Genomic DNA, 19,045 nt, shown 5'->3' with positions numbered 1-19,045 from the left:
CAAGTTCTTGAAGGAAAAGTTGAGCAGAGCAGATCCACTAAGGATCCGCTCCGGGGAGCTTGAGGGCGGGGGTGGGTGGGGAGGCATGTCAGACCAGCAGGAGGACAGGAGGTAAAGAGTCAGGGAAGGGTTCCTGAAGCTGGCAAGCAGCAAGCAGTGGCAGAAGGAGCTGCTGAGGCTGCCACCACCGCTGCTACTCGATCATCCCGTTCTTAAAAACGGAGAAGGGAAATGGAGAGGGGAAGGAGTTTCCCAACTACAGTTCCCAGGTAAACTTGCGCAGACCCACATTGCTCAGCTCTCAGGTTGGTAGGGAGAGCTGCCTATCAAGGTTATGTGGGCTAAGATTGGGGTTTCCACAGCAACAAAAGGTCTGCAGACATTTCGGACCTATGTTGCCTAGGGAAGCAATGGATCGGCGCCAGCCTGTCTGGCATCATGAAGCATTCATGAATAGACATGTGAACGAGTATGAATCAAATTTCGTGATGAATTGGGCCAATTTGTGTTTCACGAAACGCGTTTTGTGGGGCTGCGGTTTTCATGAAATTCACAACTTTTTGGCCTGATTTGTTCGATTTGTGAACGATTCGTGATACCAAACAGGCGCTGGCACCGATCCATTGATTCCCTAGGCAACATAGGCCCGGAATGTCTACAGACCTTCCATTGCCATCGGAAACCCCAATCTTGGTGTCATGGCCCAGTCTGGGCTCAGTGAGAGCAACTCCTCAGGAGGAGAGGGGCTTTGTGTAGCCAGCCAGGACTCTTCAGGAGAAGAGGAGCTCCATGTAGCCGGCCCTGACTCAGCAGAGGCTGGTAATCAGGAGCCACAGCTGCTGGCTAATCGGCGCTTACAGCCAGCAGCTGAGGCAGAGCCACCAGTACTCTCCAGCCCCAGCACCACAGGGGAAGCTCAGTCAGGGACTGCCAACACCACAGGGGAAGCCCAGCCAGGGGTTTCCACCCCACCCCCCCAGGTTCGCCTACGCCTAAAGAACGCCGCAGACAAAAGCTGAGTCTGGAGCTGCAGGAGAGACGGTGCAGTGCTCGTCTCCTGAACCAACGCCAGCTGCTGGAGAGCGATGATGAGTAGCAGTAGGACGGAGCCCCAGCAGCTGGCTATAACCAATGCCTGGCTATAAAAGCTGAGCCAAGGGAACTGCCAGGTGTGGAAGCAAAGTGTCCTCATACCTGAAACCACTCTGTGTGCCGTGTAACTTGCTCGTGCCTGCCTTTGGAGCTGACACTATTGGCAACTGACCTTGGACTGTACCTGACCTGGCTCTTGGACTTTGGACTCACTCCTGGCATTTAGTTTGTGCTCTTGACTTGGCTTTCGACCCTTGAACTCCCCTTGGGCTTTGTGTTGGTGCTTGGACTTGAACCACCCTGCTTGGGCTGGCCCAGCCTGTGACACTTAGACCACGTAACCTTGACAGGCATCTCTCCTTGCCACCTGGAGAGCTTCCATTCTGCCCTATACAGTGAGGAGCAGGAGGGTTAGTCCCCTGGGCAACTGAGGAGATGGACCTTCTGTAGCCATGGGAACACCATCTCATCCCTCCAAACCCAGTTAGGCAGGTCTGTCTGCCAACCACAGACCTCCTGTTCTGCTCTGTGTGAGCGTTTGTTATATAAGGCACAGCTCTTTGCCTTGTGCTTTTAGTTCCAGTAGACAGAGGGAGAGGGAGGACCTGTTGCTGGGATTTGGAGTGCGAGAGAGAGGAGTTGGGAGCTTTGGGCTGGATTTGCTGCTGCTTCTAAAGAGACTGAAAAACCTCTTTCTAATTTTCCTCCCTTGTCCTTGCTGGGAAGGTCTTTGGGTGAGGGTGCCTTTTTTCCTCCACCCCACCCGAGTCTCAGGCCTTTGCCTGGCTCTGGGGCCTAGCTTGACTGAGGCCTCTCTTATTTTTTCTTTGCTTGTCTTCATTTCTTCTTAATTCTTTCTCTGCTCTTTTGAGGGCTCACACTCTTGTTGTTTGGTTTTATATTGTGCACCTCTCCCACCTGGGCAGGTGTCTGTGTGGTGATTTTGGGACACTCCCCCCAAGCCCAGTCTCAGGGCCACTGTCTGGCTCTGGGGCCCAGCTTTGTGGGTTCTGGTCAGCATTTTGCAATCTTGGCCAAACTAGGAGGGAGAGTGGAAGAGAGCCTGCTGAAGTCTCCCTGCAACTGTGACATCTTTGGGTATGTAGGGGGCTGTTGAAGCGCCCCGGATTCTGACGAATCACAATACTAACAAATAGTATCGTGAAATGGGGCAATTTCATGGAATTTCATGTTTCATGATTAATGGAATGTGACGAAACACGAAACTCTCCTTTCGTTTTTTCCATTTTGTGCCCATCTCTATTCACGAATCGACCCCAAAAGTCGTGGATTTCGTGAAAAACGTGGCCCCACGAAACACGTTTTTGTGAATCATGAATCGGCCCAATTCATCATGAAATTTGATTTGTATTTTGATTCGTGCCCATGTCTGCTTAGGAGGGCAAAAGGCTGGGTATATATTTTATTAAATAAATAATAACTATTATAACCTTAAATAGAATCCTAAGATCGTATGGATGGTGCACGTATCCAGCCGTAACTTCATTCCTTCATTGGTCTGTACTGTAGAGCCAGCGTGGCAGTGGTTAGAGTGTTGGACTAGGATTTGGAGGGCCCAAGGTCCAGTCGCCAAGTGGTTATCAAAGTTAGCCAGTGACCTTGGGCCAGTTCCTCTCTCTTAGCTAAACCTGCCTCACAGGGTAGATGTTATGAGGATTAAATGGCGGAGGGGAGAATGATGATTGTAAACTGTTGTGGTTCCCTGCGGGGGAGGAAAGAGTGGTATAAATAAATAACAAGCAGTCGTGGAGTGCAGGTGGCTTTCTTTAACTGCGAAATGTCCTTTTCTCTCCCAAGGAGTGCAGCAGACAGAACCCTCGAGTGAGGCTCTTCTTCTGGAGGCAGTGAAGCAAGTGAAAGTCAGTGGTATGGAAGAGGATGTACTGGAACTGCCTGATGAAGATGCAGCGTCCGGCGCAAACATGTATGCAGGGCAGTATGGGGAACCCAAGGCCAGAAACCAAAGAGCAAGCTTTAGGGCATCCTTTTATATTTTGGACACACATGCAATACAATGCTTGCTTCTCTTAAACGTTCGAACACCAGCCCATCTCCCCCACCCTCTCACCACCTGCTTTGGGAAGCACCCTTCGTTTCAGAAGAAATTTGTCACGTGGCATAAGGGAGCAGTTGTTTGATAGACACCAGCCCAAAGCCTCTTTGTTTACTACTTGGGATTCCAGCACAAGCATGTCTGCTGACAGGAATTGTGTGCTGTGTGTTGGATCCAATCAGCTTTTCCATTGGAGAATAGGGGAGGGGAGTGTTCCCTTTGAGCAGTCTGGAAAAATCATGAAGTGGTTCTAGTGTAGAATGGTGGTTCCTGAACTAGGGGTTATGACCCCAAAGTGCATTGTGACTCCCTTGCAGGTAGACTGGAGGGAAGCGCATTGGGGAAAGAGCTTCTGCCCTTCTCCACCTTGCTCCAGGGAGTTTGAGAACTGCTGCTCTAGAGAAAAGATGTGAGCGAAGCTGCACCATCTGAGGGTAAATTTCAAGACCATCGTTGGCCTTTTCAGTCAACAGATCTTTCCATGCACATGGGGCGAACATCCTACATGCATTCTTCCTGGTACACGTGGTCATCATTTCATCTGGAAAGACACAATGCGTGGATTTTCAGCCTCACAACATGCGTTGTGCCTTTCAGACAAAATGGTGATTGCATGTACTGGGAAGATCACGTCTAGTGCGTTCACCCCATATGGGTGGTCCAACGTATTTTCTGGAAGGGGCTTCTACTCCATGCCAAAAGGGCACCACTGGGTATCGAAACGGCAATGCAGAAGCATTTTGAGGGTATAGCAGGTCATAACCTGGTGAAAAACTGACTTGTCCCCAAGGTTTTCTCAGCATTGCTTCCCTCAAGAATATAAATTCCAGCTGTATTCCCATGTTCATCGGTGGTTTGGTTCCTGCTCCCCTGCATTAGGTTAGCAGGCTTGAAATCTTCCCATGGGTAGCGGGTGAGGGTTGTGCAGATACCTCCTTACTGCTAGAATGATCTGGTGGCAGATCTTTCGGGGTTTTATTCGGATGTGCATTTGATGTACTTTCGGTAGAATTAATAGATTGAATGGATATTGAAACAGTACCTGTCTTAATATGGAGGGAGTTAAAAATGGAGAGACCCGACTATGATTGTATAACAGGCTGTGCAAGCTTATTTCTGCGTGGGGTTATAAAAGCCATTTATTTGGTACCAGGAAGCGATAAGAATAGCGGACTTCTAGTTTCATTGGTTATTGCATTGTTTGTATCTAGTTCTGCTGGGAAGTTCAGCTAGGAAATTCAGGGGGACGATGCCGGTGTTAACAGAATTAATCTCCTAACTGTGGGTAAGAGATCAAAAGCGGGTTCTGGCTCGTGCATGCCTCCCATCTCATCCTTGAAGTGAATTTACCCCTTCCCCCTTAACTGGGGTTAGGAGATACCAGCTTTAAACATCATTAGTGCGAACAAAGTTTTTCCTTACTCAGGATTTTTTTTAGCCATCTTCAAATCCTGGTGAAGTGGAGAACCTCGACTAAGATTGCTGCCAATAAATCTGTTAACTACAAGTTAAGAGTGAAGGTTCATGGGTACTGCTTAGAACATTGGTGAAAAGACTGAGGGTACCCAGGTTTAAGATCTGTCAGAGAGCTAATCTTTAATTATTTAGTATTTTTTGCTCACCCTTCCTCCAGGGAGGTGAGGGTGATATGCGTGTGTTTTTCTCCTTTCCTCTATGTTATCTCCACAACAACCCTGTGAAGTAGGTTGAGCTGGGTGACTGGCCCAGCATCACCCAGTAATGGGTTTGTGGGATGGTGAGATTTGAACCTGGGTCTCCCAGATCCAAATCTGACACTGATGAGCGCACTTCACTTGTTCTCTGTGTTTGACCTTGGGCAGCCAGCCTTTATTCTATTTCACAAGGATGACTTGGGAAGGTGGTCCCTCTGAGCCCCTTTGGGGGAAGGGAAGAGATAATAATGAAACAAGTAAATAAAGGCAAGAGAAGTTTATTCTGGGACAGGGCATGGTAGGAGTGCATTTCTAGAACTTGTTACTTTCTAAAATACTCTTGTTTTTCTTGTATTTTTATGATAATTTTTGAGCTCCTAATTAAGTCAAGCTTGTCATTTGCAATTCTTTCAGGGATGAGAAAGGAGAACCAAGTCAGAAAGAAAAGCTCGTGCTCTCAGAAGACTGTGAACTCATTACTGTAATTACTGTGATACCTGGAAGACTGGAGGTCACCAATCAGCACATTTATTTCTATGACGGCAGCACCGAGAAAGAAGAGGGTGAGCCCCCCGTCTTGTGAATGACTTCCTTGATTTTTTTAAAGCACTGTATGATTAATCGCCACCCCCCCTTTAACTTGCAAATTGAGTCAATTTGATAGTTCTATATGTTACATGCCATCATGTTGCTTCCAACTTAAGGCAATGCTTTGAACTAACAACCTCCAAAACGTCCTACCAATTAACAGCTTTGCTCAGATCTTGCAAACTGAAGGCCGTGACTTCTGTTATTGAGTCAAGCCATCTCATTTTGGATCTTCCTCTTTTCCTACTGCCTTCCAGCTTTCATAGCATTATGGTCTTTTCTAGTGAGTCTTGTCTTCTTGAGATGCGATTGAAGTATGATAGCCTCACAATTTACTCATTTTATCTTCTAGGGAGAATTTAGGCTTGATTGATTTAGAACCCTCTTATTTGACTTTTTGGCCATGCATGGCATCTGTAAAATTCTCCTCCAGTGCTACACTTCACATGAACCTTCCTATCATCTTTCTGCAGTGTTCAACTTTCACATCCATACATAGTAATGAGGAATACTATTTATCTTGATCTCGTTCCCCGGTGACACATCCTTCTCCTTAAGGATCTTTTCTAGTTCCATCATGGCTGCCCTTCCAAGTCTCAGTCTCCTTCCGATTTCATGGTTGCAGTCTCCCTTTTGGGAGAAGCGTGCACGGTATTGTTCAAGGGCAGGAAAGGGAAGGCTTTTTAAATAAATGCTTTTTAGATTCCTTGGTCTGGCCCCCCACCTGTAAGCATTTCCCCCTCTACCTCTTATGATGCTAATGCTCAGCAAGATGATGGAATGCTTGGCGGCATTGCTCCTTTACTGGCTGAGGCAGGCCTCTTTCAAATAGCGCAGGCCAGAATGCACTATTTCCCCCTAACCCCAGACCTGCTGTGGGACGACAAGATTCTTCACCACGGCCTGGGCACTCTAAAGTTCACAGTCTGGTTTGTCTTTCCCGTGAATTAGTCTTTTCCTCCCCAGTCCAAAAGGTCCTGTTGGAAGCTAGGAAACGGTCCACCTGAAAATCGTATCTAGCCATATGGAAAAAAAACATTTTCTTTGGGCCAAAGATAACAGTGCCTCATTGCTCTCCATTTTACACTATTTGGCCCAGTTAAAGGACCAGGGTTTGGCTAGTTCCTCCATTAAGGTCCATTTGGCAGCCATTGCCTCCTACCATGACAACATACAGGGAAAATCCCTCTTAGCCCAGTCGGAACGCAAGTCCTTCCTTAGAGGTCGAGCAAACCTGTGTCCTCCAGCGTCCAGGCCTGTTCCTCAGTGGTGTTGCTCCTTGGTTCTCCCCTCAATCACGCCCAAACCTTCGAGCCCCTTTAGCTCCCTGCCCCTCAAGATGCTGGCAGCTAAAACAGCTTACCTGGTAGCCTAACCTCAGGTAGGAAGGTGAGTGAATTGCAGCTCTGAAATCTGACCCTCCTTTCATTAAGATGTTCTCAGATGAGGTTGTTCTCTGTCCAAACCTCCCTTTTCCACCAAAGGTGGTCTCCGCTTTTCACATGAACCAGGGCATCGTCTTACCTGTCTTCTTTCCAGCACTTCAGGATGACACAGAGAGACTTTTGCACACTCTGAATGTTAACCATGCCTTGTGTTTCTATCTAGACATGAGGACAGCTCCTTCCCCCATCTCTTTGTGTCATTTAAAGGGAGCAAAAAGGGCCAGAAAGTCTCTGCCCAGACTCTTTCAAAGTGGGTCGCGTGGCTCAGTAAGCCTTGTTACTACCATTGTAAGCAACCAGCCCATTACATAGAAAGGCTCAGTCCACCTCCTCAGCCTTCAGATTGGGCCTCCCACTAGTCCACTTATGCCAGGCAAGCCACCTGGTCAACGCCGTCTACATTCATCAAACATTATACCTTTGAGGTGGGCTCCAGAACGGACACAACTGTTGGCAAGGCAGCCCTAAAGAGTCTTTTGCATTAAAGAGCTTCACACCCTTTTCCTGGGTAAGTTAGGTCGCTAATCTCCCACGTGGGACTGCACAGAAGACATGACAATGAAAACAGGCTTGCACGTACCTGTAACTGTTGTTCATCGAGCGGTCTTCTGTGCAGGCACACATCCCTCCCTCCTCCCCTGCCTTGAGCTCTTTTTTCTTACCTTTCTTCTGCACTGGCGGCTTAGAGAACTGAGGGAGGGACCCCCTTGCCCTGCCTTTTTAGCTGTGCCTGGGGGGAAAGCACATGCAAAGGCTAAGCAAGCATCTCGCGCCTCTAGGAGTTTTAGAACATCTGCAGCTGGCCTGTGCATGCGCAGATACCACGTGTGCCTGCACAGAAAACCACTTCATGAGTATCAGTTACAGGTGAGTGTAACCATGTTTTCTATTCCTGGCATCTTCAATTAAACAAGATCTTAGGTAGTTTGCCTAGGAGGATTCTGTATGAGAGCTTGGAAAACCACTGAGCTAGGTGGCCTAATGGCTTGACACAATGCGAGATGACTTTGAGTGTTCTAGGGTAACTGTAAACATAAAGTAGCGTAATTTTTGTCTCGTGAGATGACCTGTTTTATTGAGTGCATGAATGACTTGGATTCAAAGGAGCTGCTAAGCTTCCCCAAGCCACATCTTCCGTTGCTAGATTGTTTTGAGGGTTCCGGTCAAGCTGGGAGAGTATTTTATTTTGATAACTGGTCATCTTAGTGCCATCCTGTGCAAAGTTACTGCAATCCAAGCCCATTGAGTTCAGTGGGATTAGACTGGTAACTCTGCACAGGATGGCACCATTAGTTTTGCATCATTAAAAGAAAAACCTGTTGCTTGTTTTAGAACTGTGGAGAAAAATGTCCATCAAAATTCCACAGGTGTCGCTGACTTTCCGTCACAGTGTTTGTTTTCTGAGCCAAGTTAATAGACTTCTTTGGCTTACTGATGAGTGTCTGTCTGTCAGCATATTCAAAGACAGTGACCGAGTCCCTTCTACTGGCAGGTACCGGCTTTGATTTCAAATGGCCCCTTTCTCAAATTCGAGAGGTTCACTTACGTCGCTATAACTTGAGAAGGTCGGCCTTGGAGATATTCTTTATTGACCAGACTAACTACTTCCTTAACTTTAAAAAAGAGGTATGTTATTTTACAGAGACCCATATTTAGAATCCTTATTGGATGGAGTTCTTATAACATTTGCATCGCTGTGATCACAGGTGTGGAAACGGTTCTTCTGAAAGGATCCAACTCAGTTGTACGATCTCATCATTCCAGGCAAGGCTAAATAAAGCCTCTGCCAGGCATACTGTAGTGGGAGCTCAAAGGCCTTTTAGTTCATTATGTTGTTTAGGCGTTGTACATCCACTAAAACTGTACAGTGTGGATGTGATAAACAGGTAGGTGGTAAACGATAGAGTTTTACCATAGAGTTCTGCAATTCATAGAACTACCAATTTTCGCTTCTGGATTGTATCCTGGAAGCGATGAGCCAGCAACTAGGTTGGAGCCTTATTTTTATTTATTTTTCTCCTGCCCCCCCCCACCTTCCTACTGGTTGTCAGGCTCAGCAAGTGCTTTTAGAAAGTGGGCAAGGCTGGGGGAGGCGGCTTTTTCCAGCAAGCCTTCTGATTGGCCGTTGAAGATTTGATTGGTTGTGCAGCTTTTCTAAAAACATTGCTTTGGCAGCAGCTGCCACCACAGCACAAGGATCGTCACTGTGTGACTGAAGGTAAGCTATGGCAGCCATTTTGTGGCTGATACCACCAGCATTAATGGCTATTTTGCAGCAGCCATTTTGTGGCTGTGCCCGCCACACTGTGTCAGAATTCCAAAGTAGCCCGCAGGCTCAGAAAAGTTGAGGGACCCCTGCTGTAGCTAGACGTAAAAAGTTAAATTTGTAGAAAGGATAACGTTGGTTGAACTGAAATAATGTGAAAATTTAACTAAAGACAAATAGCTGTCCCTTGTTTACAGAATGGTTAACTTGGCTTTTCATTAGATGCTTTACCCAGTCAGTTTGCTTTCTTACAGGCAAGAAACAAAGTGTATAGCCGAATTCTGTCTCTCTGCTCCCCGAATATTAGTGGAACCAGATCTCCACAAGAATTGTTTAAAGCCTCAGGACTTACACAGGTAGGATGATATTTCTGGGAACAGCTTGGACATTTTAGAAATTTTATGTAGCTTTGGTCCTTTTAAAGAAGCCTAACAAACCCACAGAAACTTTCTTTCCTTTATGTATCAGAATAACCCAGCCTTCATGATCCACACAGCTGACGGCTACAACCCCTAATTTGTGATGCACACAGGATTGTGTCCCTTTTCCTTTGGGGAGAGAGTCTAATATAGTGACTCACAGGTTATCTATGGGTCAGAACGCACAAGATAAACGTCAAGTGAAGAGCACTTGATTGGTCCCGCAATCTCTGCTGGGAATAGTAGTCTAAAAGCCCCACCCCTCTCCGAGCGAAGTGGAATTTCTTGCAAAGAACAGCCACTCATCTGAAGAGATTGTCTTTCAAAGAGATTCTCTCAAAGAGAGGCCGATTCTCTTTCAAAAATCCAAACAGCTGGTTTTGCTTCAGCCCAGAGATGGAGGTGGGGTGGGGGGAATCCGACTTGCAACCCCCTGTCAGGAGGGACGAAATTCTCTCTTGTTCGCAAAACACCTCTGCTTTTTTTCTGACTCCTGTTATGTCGTCCCCCACCCACCCCCATCCCAAGTTCTCAGAGGATTTTTGAAAAAGAGAAAGTGCATGCGTGTGCGTGCATGCATGTGAAACTCCCCCCTCCTTCCCCAGCTGAGAATCACGTTGATCAGATGGTTTTTTTAAACTACAATTCCCAGGGATCATTGCAGGATCTGACACTTGCCTATGAGTATCGTGTTTTTTGACCCTGAGTCCTGTGAAACTTCCATCAGGGACCAAGCACTTGAAGGAAGTGCTTGACGGACTTGAAGGAAGAGGACTTGAAGGAAGAGGGCATGATTCCTCCTATTGGGACAGGAGATGTCTCCCTCTAGTGGTCATTGGAAGCGATCAGCCTCTTCCTCCTCCAGCAGTTCCTTCCCTGCCTGTACTGCACAGTGCTTCTCTGCTTGCTTTTATTTTAGCTTTCTGCTGCTAAGGCATTCCATGTAGGTGTTTTCCTCCAACTCCCTTCCCCAAACAATCAACAAAAATACCACATTGGAGAATCTTGCATGTGAAAAGGTTTCTGAAACGGATGAATCATGGAGTGAACTAATCACAGAGATCTATTCTCCCATGGTGCTCTACGCCTCCAAACAGTTCGCCTGTTATGTTCTCTTCAGTATTTGAGTGGGATCAAAGTGAAGCATTCAGGAGAAGTTAGTATTAAAAAAACTGGTTTACTAGGCACAATAGCTTCCAACAATAGCAAATCATCAAAACAAAGCCTAAACAGACACATTATGTTACCCACAAACATCAGTGCTGATAGACCAAGATGGGTAGCCGTGTTAGTCTGTCCATAGCAGTAGAAAAGAGCCAAGAGTCCAGGAGCACCTATAAGACTAACAAAATTTGTGGTAGGGTTGGAGCTTCCGTGAGTCACAGCTCACTTCTTCAAATACGAAGAAGTATCTGAAGTATCCTGCCACAAATTTTGTTAGTCTTATAGGTGCTACTAAACATCAGTGCTTGCTTTAAACATCTGCTAAGAGATTGGGCGGGGGGAGGGGTTCAGCCATTTGCTTCATGGCCAGAGAGTAAAATTGGGTTGGATCTTGTCAGGGACGTGGAAGGAGGAGATAGACACTCGCAGGGATGCCTAACTCTATTCCTGCTACAGTCCGGAGTGTGGAATCAAGTACACATGAGCAGGGCTTTTTTTCAGGGGGAACGCGGGGGAACGGAGTTCCGGAACCTCTTGAAAATGGTCACATGGCCGGTGGCCCCGCCCCCTGATCTCCAGATAGAGGGGAGTTGAGAGTGCCCTCCGCGCCCCAGTGGGGTAATCGAAACTCCCCTCTGTCTGGAGATCAGGGGGCGGGGCCACCAGCCATGTGATCATTTTCTCCAAGGGCAACCCACTGAGTTCCACCACCTCTTTTCCCAGAAAAAAAGCCCTGGACATGAGTATTAACCTGATTTCTGGGGCGTGCGTGTGTGTGTTGTGTCTCCAGCCTCTGAGTTCTAATGACCAAGCCTCTGTTCTTCATACAGCAATCTCTCTCGTTGCTCCTTTATGGGTATGTCATGGGTCCTTTGCAACTCCTCTGTGGGTCCGAAGCTTTTGGACATGAATTGGCAACATCTGCTTGAGGCAGGATCTTTTTCACATGAATAGATGAAGAAAGGGCTCAAGCAAGATTTAGCAGTTCCTAGCTAGTCCTGTTCCATCTTCCTCCTGGCTGCCTTTCTATGTTGCTTCATGTGCCAGTCCCTCTTCTGCTGTCTGTTCTGGTCATTACAGTGTGGAAGCTCCATCCTGCATCTCAGACCACTCGTGAGGAAAGAGACCCTCCTCAGCACCCTGGCTCCTTTAACCACAGAGAACTTATCTCTTACTCCAAGACTGCTTTGTTGTCTTAGCACACCAGCCTCCTTTTATAGCTGAAGAACTTTTCAACTGACATGTTGATTCTAGGGTTCAGCTATCCCTGGATTTTGAGGTTCCTGTTTGCATTGCCATCACCCAGACTGTGTGGATACTGTTGAGATTCTGAGGACTTCTTTAAACAGACCCCTGGTCGTTTCCACAGGTCCATAATTCCTAAGGTTTCTTTGAGAGAAGCCATGATAGTCATAATATTATAAGCTTATGCAGACATAGAGTTCCTTGAGATGTTAATGCTAAACCGTGGTTTGGTGCTACCTGAACAGGCCTGTCTCCTCTCTGCTTCCTCCTTTCCTTGGGTGTGCAGTGCCTTTAGAAACTTCCAGTCTAGCATGAACTATAGTTTGCTTATTACATCCTCCAAACCAGGATTGTGAAGCAGCTTTCAAACCATTGCTTGAATCAAACCATAGTTAGCCATTTTGCATGTAACAGCAGACTATTTTGTACTACATTGGAAGTCTCTAATCAATGCTAACTGCTCAAGAGGAGGAGAAATTATGCCATGAACTCATTTCATATAGTACTAAGGCATGATTTGGTGCTGTGACTGAGTCAGCCCATATTCTAGGAGTGGGGCAACCTTTTTGCCCTGGGTGCTGGAAGGAAAAATCAACGTTGTCACCTCCCTGTGAAGATATTGATGTGCGGAGAAAAGAGTTACAGTTGGCCAGAGCCCTCTGAGCCCCACAGACTGTACGCAGTTTCTCAAAAGGGTGGGTTGTCTGGTAAAAACACTAACAAGATGTCTTATCTACTGAGCTAACTTGGAGCCATCTTTGTCATGTGGTCATTGCCTTTGTTTTATCTTTAGAAATGGGTGAACAGAGAGATATCAAACTTCGACTACCTCATTCAGCTGAACACAATGGCAGGACGAACCTATAACGACCTGGCACAATATCCTGTGGTATCTTTTTAATGCTCGTTGCTTGACTAAATACAATATTGTGGTGTTTTATCAAAATGCTCATAAAGAGGTCTAATGAGTGCCTTTTTAATTAAAGTTTCCCTGGATCCTACAAGATTATACTTCTGAAGAATTGGATCTGAATAATCCTGCTGTGTTCCGGGATCTGTCCAAACCCATTGGTGTGGTAAATGAAAAGAACAGCAAGGCTGTGCATGAAAGGTATTTTGTTTAAAGCAGCCACTAAAAGTGTTTAGTTAAGGTCGCTGTCCTTTTTGTCTTGAATACTCTTCGTGTATTTATCCTTAGGTTTCGGTTTATAATTGTGAAGTTGGTTGCTTTAATGGTAGGAAATACACGAATGCCACGTAGCTGGGAAAAAACTAAATAGCATTAAAAGTGTTGTTATGAGCATTTGTACATTTAATTGAATAATGTAAATATTTTACGTATATGTTATTTTAAATACATTTTTATGTTTTGACGTTTGCTGCATTAGCAGCAAACCATCTATTTGGGTGGAAAGACACCATCCAGGTTGGATTCCCCACTCCTCTGCTTAAAGCCAGCTGGGTGACCTTGGGTCAGTCACAGCTCTCTCGGAGCTCTCTCAGCCCCACCCACCTCAAAGGGTGATTGTTGTGAGGGTAATAACAACATACTTTGTAAACAGGTCTGAGTGGGTGTTAGGTTGTACTGAAGGGCGGTATATAAATTGAATATTGTTATTATTATAAATAAAATACACTGTTGCGGCATTTAAGGGATTTGGGGATGCACATGACTCAAAACTCCCTTGCGCCAAATGCATAGAAATAATAAGTATGCAGATTGTCTTCTGGATCACAACCTTTGTGTAGGCGTACTTCCTAGAATGGTCCTGCTGGTGGGGTACCTGAATGAAGCTTCCAGGCTCCAGAGGCAGGTTCCCTTTCCAGGTCATCTCTAGGGGTGTGCACTTCAGGTATCCGATTAGGAAAGCTTAGTTATTTCCGAATTGGAGCCTCAGAAATACTGAAACAAAGCTTCCCGAAGAATTCATAATGCTTCGGGAGCCCCAGGGGTTAAGTTTAAAGGGCCCTGTTGCAAGCGGCAGGGCCCTTTAAACTTTTCCATTCCCACTCTTTCCTCCCCACCCCCACTTACCTGGCACTGGCTGGAGGTGAAGGCCCTCCTGTCTCCCCGCTGGCCTCTGGTGGTGGCAGCCCTCTCTGCCAGCCAGCCGTGCTGGCAGCAGCGGCAATTAAGGCCCTCTCTGCCGGATAGCCGCAGCGGTTGCGATGGCAGCAGGAAAGGCCCTCTGTGCCGGATAGCCGCAGCGGCCGCAGCAGCACCAGGGAAGGCCCTGTCTGCCGGCCAGCCACACCAGCTGTGGCGGCGGCAGGGAAGACCCTTTTCCGCTGGCCAGCGCGGCATTAATGGCTGGAGCCTGACGAGGTAAGTGGGGTGGGGGTGGGAGTTTAAGGTTGGGGGTGGCCTCCCCCTCCCCCATCACTTCAGTATGCTCCGAATCTTTACGGAGCATACCGAAGTGACATAGTAGCCCACATCTGAAGCGGCATGCCACTTTGGATTTTAGGTTTTTTTCCGATGCTTTTCCGACTCAAATATTTTTCGGGTGCACACCCCTAGTCATCACAAGTAGTGCAACATGAAAGAGATGGTCAGTGCTGACCACGTGTTTGGAGGAGTGAGGAGGGCATTGAATCGACATGTACTCTCCGAAAATATAACTTAGGAAGGTGATTGCAATGACCACCAGTTCTGTGAGTGCACGTGCAGAAGTCTTTTTTGACGCAGGGCATGTATGTGAAGATCTGCAGAACAGGGCTGTGGTCTTCTTTGAGGAAGCCCTGGGAACCAACAAGTATTCTTATTTATACCATACTATTTACACCTTTTAGAATGACCTCCTTAATATTATTTTTAAAATGGATGTATTTTAATGGGATGTCTCTGAGATTTTAGTTTTAATGGCACAAGGGTTAGACCAAACACTGGAGACTTAGGAGAAGCAAGTGTGCTGTGGTGGTCGAACTAGTATCCGGGAGACCCACAATGCTCGCTCCCAAGATTGTCTGCATTTACTCCGAAGTTCTTCTTCTTCTTTTTTTTTTTTAAGGAGCACTTGAATTTTGAGCATCGTCATCACTGCGTTTATATACCACTCTTCTGGACATATTCGTGCCTCCCTCAGAGCGGTGAACAAAGTCAATGTAGCTGGGTTGCTGGGGCTGAGAGGAGTGGCTTACCCAAGGCCTGTGCTGAGCTCGTGACAGTAGTGGGAATCGAAGCAGCAGAGTGCTGATTTGCATCCCAACCACTATGCCATAGCCGCTCTCAATAAATAAATGCTAATTAACAACTGTGGAATACCTCTAAAACATGAATTATTTCTGCTGTGGGGCTTCTGCTAAGGTTTGCTTAACTCATTGAAAATATGGCTGAATTTACAGTTACGGAATCTTTTTTTAAGATATGAGAATTTTGAAGATCCCCTGGGAATCATTGACAAGTTCCATTATGGTACTCACTACTCGAACGCTGCCGGGGTGATGCATTACCTCATTCGGGTAGAGCCTTTTACCTCCTTGCACATCCAGCTTCAGAGCGGCAGGTATGAGATGAAGAAAGGAGACGTGTATTCGTGCTCGCTGTCCCAGTTATGGGGGGATGGGTTATCGTTTTGCAAAACACAAATTGGCTTTTTTTTAAAAAAACTGATTTTCACATGCTCATATTGTGGTGCAGAATGACTCCATTTAAAATCAATTTTCTTTACGCCCCATTGAATCTAATGAACTATGAGTGCAAGGCATTCGTGAAAATGGATCTTTCTACACCTTTGCTCCCATCTGCCACTTGTGGTAGCATGAGCTTTTCATCCATGCAAGAGAGAGGAGGTGCAGTTTCACTATATTCTTCCTCTGTGCTGCATCCCCCACCCTCGTGGCACGCCCACAACACCTTTTTGAAGGTGGGGAAAGATCAGCTCCATGAGTACCATCTACTAGCAGTTTTTAGGATCCAGCTCAAAACATAGTAAAACTATTGTCCTGCATGAAATGTTTAATGGAATTGTGTCGCATGGGTTGATTTTCATGTTTAAAAGGGAAAAGAGCGATTAGGGGTGTGCATCCAAAAACAATCCGGGAAATCCAGATGTGGAATTCAGGGGTCCCATAAAAATTCAGAATTCCTAGAATTCGGGACAGATTTTCTGATTTGATTCAGGTATATCAGATAAATTTGGCTTTCTTTGCAGGGAAACAGCAAAAGAAACCAGCCTATTAGCTATTCCCGAATTTACCTGAATTAACCTGAATTTATTTGGGTTAAAAATTTGGGTACCTGAATTGGATCTGGGATTCTCTAATCCAGGAAAACTTAATTTTGCCATATCGGCTTTTACCCCAAATCCTGGTCCCGACTTGCACACCCCTAGGAGAGATGATGTGCAAGTTTTTTATCAAAACATGCAAATATCTTGTAGGCATCTCATAGGCACACAGTTTCTCACCATATAATTGTTGGCCGTGATCTGAAACTTCATTCTCTGAAGTACAAACAGTTTACTACTCAGTTCAATGGAGTAGGAAGCTCCCCACATGCAACCCACTTGTGTGTGCACAGAACTAGCCCCTCCATTGAGGTGAATGGTAAAGGCCTTAATGGAGAGTGATATGTTCATTGGAATCCCTGCAGGATGAAGCTATTGTTCATCATCGGTCTTCCAGTGCAGTCCCACATCGGACTGTGCACGCGCAGGCCTGCAGATTTGGATGTTGCTTTCGCTGAAAATCCACTAGAGGGCGCTCTCGCTCAAAACGGCCCTTAGGAGGCGGAGCACCCACAATACCCTCAGTTCCTCTTTTGCTGCCGGTCAAAGAGGTTCTTGCTGGTACAACGGTTGGATAAGTTGTGTTTCTTGCTGTAGGCACTGCCTTAATTTCACCCCTAAGGCTAGGGCTGAGAGAGATGGCCGCCTGAAAGCATCTCTTTGGAAGAGGGCGCTGGACGTGGCCAAAACCCCAGCAGAGGCCAAAAAGACTGACACCAATCCCGGAGACTCCCACGGAGTCAGACACCATCGAGTTCCTCAGAGGCTGCAAAGAGGTTGGATCCGAACCACTTGGGTTCACAGACACTGAGACTTCAGGAGCCGTTGACTCCGGCTGCGAGTACGGAACCGACGGAACTGGTGCGGGATTAGATCCCAGAACCGAGGTCACCAGTCAGATCGGATCTGACGGCTGACGCTCAGCGGAAGAAGGCAAAGGACGAGGGAGTCATATCGGAGGGTGAACCCCCTTGGAAGAAGACTAAGTCAAGACACTTGAATGCCCAGGAGTCTTCATCATCAACTCTGAGGGAACAATGGATGGAGCAGGAGATGCTTATAATTGACCCTCCATGTATGCCCTCAATTAGATCGAGGTCACACTCCACCCGCTCCAGATCATGATTGGACCACTCACTGCAGGAAGAAGGCGAACTGCCCCGTAGGAGACAGAGGTCTCGTCGATCCCTGAGGGGCAGTTACCATTCTAGAGGGGAGAGCTCCTGGTCGCGGGGGCAGCCTTCTGATTACCAGGTTGACACAGGGCACACGATGTACTGCGTAGAGAATCTTCACCAGAGCCAGTCAGTAGAAGCCAGTCCTTCTCCAACTCTAGGATGGCGTATCAACTGTCTGAGCCAGAGACCTTCGATGAACCATTCCGGGGAAGAGACAGGCCTAGTCCACCCTCAGACACCCCTCCCCCCAGAGGAGACGGTGGGTGATACAGGGGAAGTTTCTCCGACGGATGTCTTCAGATCTTACTCGGAGATGCTTATGAGGATGGCAAAGGCATTGGAAATTGACATCACTTCGTCCAAACCGAGATCAAGGAATAAGATCCTGAAACATATATATTCAAGTTCCACTTCCAGTGTAGCCTTCCCTATCATAGAGGGATTTCTTGAGGTCATGAATGCAATTAACTCAAAACCAGCCTCTGATCTCGCCATGACCAAGAAAGCTGAGAGCCTGTATAGGACCAAGGATAAGGCATGCCTGCATCTTTTAGTACACCTGCCTCCAGCTTCTTTCATGACTGAAGAGATGCAAACAAGGCAGAGGCAGGGTGCCTGTTCAATACCATCCGATAAGGAGGGTTGGAAGTTAGACACTATGGGCAGGAAAATCTACTCCTCAGCAGCATTGAGCATCAAGGTGGCCAATTATACGGCCTTGATGGGGGCTTACCAACTCTTTCTATGGAGTAAGGCAGCAGCCTTTCATACAAAACTACCAGACGAACAAAAGTCCTTTACTAAAGTCATCCAAGAGGAGGCTACAAAGTTGGCTTGCCACCAAATCAACGCAAGCAGAAATGCGCTGGATACAGCAGTGGGTACCATGGCCTCGGTGGTAGTTCTACAACGGCATGCTTGGCTGAGAGCGACGGCACTTCCTGTTGAAACCAGAAATAAAGTGAAGGACTTACCCTTTGATGGCAAGACCTTGTTTTTGGAAAAAAATGGACGAGTACTTATCTCAGAAGTGGAAGGATTGCTTGACAGCTAAATCTTATGGAGTAATCCCCCATGCCCAACAAGGGCAAGGGAGGGGACAGTTTAAACAGCAGTTGTATAAAAGTAGGGCATACCGATACCAACCGTATCAGGGATACACATATCCTAACCAAAGGCCCTGCCCTCTACCACAAAGTTCCTTCCAGAGAAGGAAGCAGGGTCACAGGCAGAAGCAAGGGCTCCAGTCGCATCCTAAGGAGCATAATAATGGCCAAGAGCAGTTCTGACTAGAACAAGGGCCAGAGCCTGTGTTTGGTAATAGGTTGAATAGTTACTATTCCATTTGGTCTGTTGTTACTTCTGTTGTGTGGGTTTTAAAGATTGTTTATCAAGGTTATAAAGTTGGGTTTGAAAGTTTCCCTCGTCTGGGTCTTCCTAAAATTTCAAACACACACACATGTCCCAAACTCGGGACGGAACTTGAGGCACTGCTCAGTAAAGGGGCGGTACGTCAAGTTGGGGAGAGTGAATCTAAGGAGAGTTTCTACTCCAGATTCTTTATGGTTGATAAAAAAGATGGAGGAAAGAGACCAATATCAGATCTGAGGGAACTTAACAAGTTTATTTTGGTTCACAAGTTTCGTATGATTACGTTGCACACGGTCATGGC

At 46.7% G+C, this 19,045-nt stretch overlaps 1 protein-coding gene across 1 annotated transcript in view; it reads left to right on the top strand.

Annotated features, from left to right (window-relative positions):
• Window positions 1–19,045, top strand: part of NBEAL1 (neurobeachin like 1) — a 178,378-nt gene that overhangs the window by 124,013 nt on the left and 35,320 nt on the right. The window contains exons 36-42 of the mRNA XM_054971050.1: window positions 2,911–3,037; window positions 5,254–5,402; window positions 8,365–8,498; window positions 9,393–9,494; window positions 12,760–12,855; window positions 12,953–13,077; window positions 15,332–15,472. Coding sequence (XP_054827025.1) covers window positions 2,911–3,037; window positions 5,254–5,402; window positions 8,365–8,498; window positions 9,393–9,494; window positions 12,760–12,855; window positions 12,953–13,077; window positions 15,332–15,472 — 874 coding nt within the window. The remainder of the gene's footprint in view (window positions 1–2,910; window positions 3,038–5,253; window positions 5,403–8,364; window positions 8,499–9,392; window positions 9,495–12,759; window positions 12,856–12,952; window positions 13,078–15,331; window positions 15,473–19,045) is intronic.

Source organism: Eublepharis macularius, chromosome 2 (genome assembly GCF_028583425.1).
Source record: "Eublepharis macularius isolate TG4126 chromosome 2, MPM_Emac_v1.0, whole genome shotgun sequence".
In the NCBI taxonomy this organism is placed as follows: domain Eukaryota; kingdom Metazoa; phylum Chordata; class Lepidosauria; order Squamata; family Eublepharidae; genus Eublepharis; species Eublepharis macularius.
The sequence above is the reverse complement of the archived record's forward strand: the minus strand, read 5'-3'. Positions and strand labels throughout refer to the sequence as shown.